The sequence below is a fragment of the Egretta garzetta genome, unplaced genomic scaffold (genome assembly GCF_000687185.1).
Source record: "Egretta garzetta isolate BGI_Z169 unplaced genomic scaffold, ASM68718v1 scaffold112, whole genome shotgun sequence".
Lineage (NCBI taxonomy): Eukaryota > Metazoa > Chordata > Aves > Pelecaniformes > Ardeidae > Egretta > Egretta garzetta.
In genome coordinates this window covers 1,410,543-1,415,347 of record NW_009258884.1, presented here as the reverse complement: position 1 = coordinate 1,415,347, position 4,805 = coordinate 1,410,543, and the positions used below count along the sequence as shown (strand labels likewise).

At 40.7% G+C, this 4,805-nt stretch overlaps 1 protein-coding gene across 1 annotated transcript in view; it reads right to left on the bottom strand.

Annotated features, from left to right (window-relative positions):
* TUBD1 (tubulin delta 1) overlaps nucleotides 1-3,855 on the bottom strand; it is a 6,568-nt gene extending 2,713 nt beyond the window's left edge. The window contains 5 exon segments of the mRNA XM_035889561.1: nucleotides 140-304; nucleotides 1,120-1,351; nucleotides 2,290-2,506; nucleotides 2,938-3,085; nucleotides 3,665-3,855. Coding sequence (XP_035745454.1) covers nucleotides 140-304; nucleotides 1,120-1,351; nucleotides 2,290-2,506; nucleotides 2,938-3,085; nucleotides 3,665-3,836 — 934 coding nt within the window. The 5' untranslated portion in view covers nucleotides 3,837-3,855.
* Between the last annotated feature and the right edge of the window lie 950 nt (nucleotides 3,856-4,805).

Genomic DNA, 4,805 nt, shown 5'->3' with positions numbered 1-4,805 from the left:
TGCTGTCTGAGGGCAGCAGCTCATTTCTGAACTGACTAAAGCTAGTCAGTGAGCTCCACAAAACAATAAGCTTTATTTCATCTGTAAAAATAAATACCTAGAGAGTGATAGGGACTGAAGATGAGTGAATGCTTTTTACCTTCCTCCATTTTAGCATTAGCAATGAGCATCTGCCTTAAATGTTTGATAAGTCCAGGCCAACTGAACGTGCTGTAAGCGAGGGAGTTTTCAGGCATCTGAGGTATGTTACGAAGACCCAACATCTTGAATTCGGGATGTGGAACTAACGTCTCCATTAAGTCTCCTGAAAGAAGAAATTAACAGCTGCTCGTGTTTGACAGAAATACTGCATAGGCTAGCTAAAATAGTAGGAGAGAGTGAGGAATTTTAGAAAGATCTAGCAATTTAAGGTAAGAAACAAAGAAGGATATATCAAGTTTTTATTTGACAAATATATGGACACACATCAGACAAAGTAATGCAGACTTGCTACGTACTGTACAAACACTCTTGTACAAGTAGCTCTTATTTTACAATTTAGACTCATCTTGCTTTATAGTCTCAAAATCTCAAAGACCCTTTGCACTGCAAGAGATTGACAGACAGATGTGAAAGCTTAATTTCAGAAGCAAAACTCTTGGCAGTGTGGGTAACTTTCTCTAATTCCTTGAAAACACAAATGTCAGCCTATTGCTTGTTTCTACCAAGTTGTATGCTAGCCTGTCTTCTGCCTGAGCAAAACACAAAACTCTCATTTTGTTTCAGTTTATACACGCTCCTAACCTAACGTGAAATGTAAAACTCGGTCCAAATTACTGTCCTGCACAAATTTCCTCTGAAATGTAAATAGGTACAAAGATCTCTGTAATCACTTGAAAAAGGAGAAACAGGGTTCTTTTGGTAAAGAATGAAACCAGAAGCTGGGGTTCTATTTTTGACTCTGCTACAAAATTGGGATTGAACTTCTAATTTAGTCTTTTGCTTCACTTTTCCTATCTTAAAACTTGGGATGTATCTGAATACTTGAGTAAAGAGATCAAAGAACTTAAATTCACAACACGAAATGATTACAGAAATATGTGTGAGGATGCAGTAGGTAACTATATTATTGTTAGATACCTAATGGGTTTCTGCTATACTGTAAGCCACCTTCTGCTGTGTAAGTGGGCTGGAAAACGCTCCCCAGCTGATGTGCAATGACTTGATTTACATCCCTGAAGGAGATCTGTTTAATATTCATCAGCTGAGCACAGATCTTGTGGATGACATCATTTTCGTGAACAAGGAGGGCATCTGATGACTGGTATAGATGTGACAGGGTCAAAACAGAGTTGTAGTTTTGAACAATGACCTGGAAACAAACAAACAAAAAACACACACGAATGAGAGTCAAACAACTGTGGGAGGCTACAAAAATGATCCGAGGGCTGGAGCACCTCTCTTATGAGGCCAGGCTGAGAGAGTTGGGGTTGTTCAGCCTGGAGAAGAGAAGGATGAAGGAAGACCTGATTGTGGCCTTTCAGTGCTTAAAGGGGGCCTATAGAAAAGACAGGGAAAATCTTTTTAGTAGGGCCAGCTGTGACAGGACAAGGGGGGATGGTTTTAAACTGAAGCAGGGTAGGTTTAGACTGGATCTAAGGAAGAAATTCTTTACAATGAGGGTGGTGAAACACTGGAACGCGTTGCCAGCAACCTTATCTAGTTAGTGAAGTCCCTGCTCACTGCAGGGGGGTTGGACTAGATGACCTCTAAGGGTCCCTTCCAACCCCAAACATTCTATGATTCTATGAACTTAATCTCTTTCTAGTTTATAATCCTCTGGCTACTGTCATTTCCTCAGTTATGATTTAGGAAGTGATTAATTTTCTTTGCCAAAGTGTCCATTCAGGTCAGGAGGTAGCAGAGCTTTTTCATGAAAAGAGAGCAAGACCTGTGAAAATCATGTGATCCTTCCCAGCTCATACAAACATGCTAGAATAAAATCTGTGTGGGAGCTGATTACAATGCTGAGATACTACCATAACAGGAGATTTCTAGTTAGCTAATAGAGCTTCTCATGAAGCTGTATTATACTTTAGCACTTCAAGAATTTTTGGGGTTTTTTTTGGTGAAATGACATGTACCAAATATTAGGCAAACAATGAATTAGCTGTGTTACTTTCTGTCATGTTAAACTTTTAAACTAGAAAAGAGAGACATTTTACTTTTTATTTATAACCATATATATATATAAACATATAAACCATGATTATAAACTTGTAGAATATCTCCGGGAAACATGACATTCACCTCACCAGTGCCGTAGGGCCAGATAACATGGTTTAGTATAAATGAGGTTGGAAAAGCATCTCTTAAACACCGGGTCACAAATGCTCCCAAGCCAGATCCTGTACCACCAGCCATGCTCATTATTGTGAAAAATCCACCAAGTCGATCACATTTCTCTGCTTCTTTTTGTACCAGATTCATTATTGCTTCTTTGTGTTTAGGCCCGTGAACAGAGTAACTGTTGAATAAAAGACAAAACACTGAGACATGGCAGGTTATATCAAAATAAAAGCAGTAAATTGAAGCTATTCATAATGGATTATTATTTATATAACCTGGCATTATGTCACTGCAGTAAACAATCCTCAGCTGTGACATTTTGCAAAACAGCTGCTTATAAACTGTGCTTATTGTTTCCTATTCTCAAATCAAATATATTAATTCTATTCTAAAATGTTACATTTTCACTGTAAATACCAGTCTCACCTTGCAAAAAGCCGTTTAGAAATTTTGCTGGTATATATATTGCCATTCTAATTTAAAAATCAATCAGGTTAATGTTACATACTCTGTACCTCGCTCAGCTGCAACAGTACTGCTCCTAGAGAGTCTAGACAGTGCATTAGCCTCTACAGTTCCCTTAGTGAAACTTGAAACAATAGTTCATACCCATTTGCCCAGTTGTTCCCAGACCCTTGCTTCTGACAGAAGTGCGACCGATCATCGTATTTCCAGCAGCCAGACCTGGCAGCTATTGATAAGGTTTGGCTGATTACTTTAGGTTCCATGTCAACAAGCACAGCCCGGGCAACAGGCACTGGATAGGAAGAAAAACAAAACTAAGAATAATGTGCCAATATTAGAACTTGTTTACGTAAGATGGACAGACTTGCACCACGGCCCAAATTTATTCCTCCCACCCACATAAACCAAACTACTAATGGGACAGTACAGGCAGGTACAGAAAGGAGGGCTTGGCAATGCCCTGGATTTCTGGAGAACCATCTATTGTTCCAAAGACAAATCTGAACTCTAGAGACCATAGGTCTTCCTGGAAAGAAACCACTTAATGCATTTAGTAACACCAAATTCAGATACTCTGGGCCCTACTCCATGGTATAATCTACCTACAGTAGAAAATGCAGATGTTTGGAAGGCAGGATTATGTGTGCATATATGCTCAGTTTCCAGCTGCATTACTGGCAGACTTGGTCTGTGGTCTCACACGCATTGCTGCACTGATTTTGCTTCCATGGTTGTTAGCAATGTTGTGAAGGCTGAGGGTTGTGACAATTCTTTAAGACTGAAGGAAAAGACTTTTATTATTTCTGTACTCTTATCTGTATGAGGCTGGAAACCAGGCCTTCTGTGGGAAAGAAACACCTAAGTGCCGTACCTTCAGATTCCTCCTCACTGAAAAAACGTTCCTTGCAAGCATCATGGTAGGATTCATTCTCCTTCTTGGAACACAACCCATGTGTGCCATGGACATCACTGCAGATAGCATTAAACACCTCATGACCAATCTGATTACCACACTGGCCAAGCTGGACTGTGACTATTGACATTCTTATTCACTTTGTATTTAAGCCTAAAAAAGAAAAATATGCCTTTAGTACCTGTGAAAAGTGGGGGGGGAAGTTTTGACAAGTGGATTTCTGATCAGTTTTACAATTTTTTGAGAACCTCTAATGAGAAGGAAAAGGCTACGCTACAACTACTGGCTATTTCTGGGGAAAAGCAGACTGTCAGCACTTTCTCCTGAACATCAGAAGAACGCAGATGGCAGTTTGCAGGAAATCCGTCTGTTTACTGTTGCTATGCATCTCAATGGGCTGAAACCAACCCTACAGCAAGCAAAGTCTCTCTTACTTTTGCTTTAGTAAGGCACTATATACTATAAACAATTATAACTCCAACAAAGTTATAGGGTTGGGCTGTAAAAGCATAATCGGCATAGTATGAATGGACCATATGCCTTTAGAAATGTGAAGGCTGTTCAAAAATCTAGCTGATTTCCAGTCCTGTACTGTGATGGGCCTGATGCCAAAATCTGCTGAGGTGACAAAAGGATTCCCTAGAGCATTCCCCTTGCTTCCACCACAGAGAGCAAAGGTTTTGACTCAGTACCGGTATGTTTTTTGACTTTCCGGCCCCCCCCCCAGTCAGCATTTTGCAGTAGCTCTGGTTTCTCACTTTTCTCCTTTCGCAGAAACAAGGTCAATTTTTTTAGCTCACTTCATTATTCTGGGCTGCTATTTCTCATTATCATCCCAGCTGTGCCGGAGCACTTCTGTAACAGCATTCCTTGGACAACTGCCAGGGCCTGTAACTCGATCCTGCTGCCTTTTCCAGGCAGGTATGTGCTATTCTCGACCCCCGTGCTTGATTTCAGCACCAGGCTGCACCTCACAGCCTAAGGCCAGCCTGTGTGTTACAGCCAGGCCGTTATCCCTCACAGCAGAAAATAAATAAATCCGTAAACGATTTCAAGAGAAGGCTCGTGTCTAACCCACCCGTGCGATCCCGACCCTCCC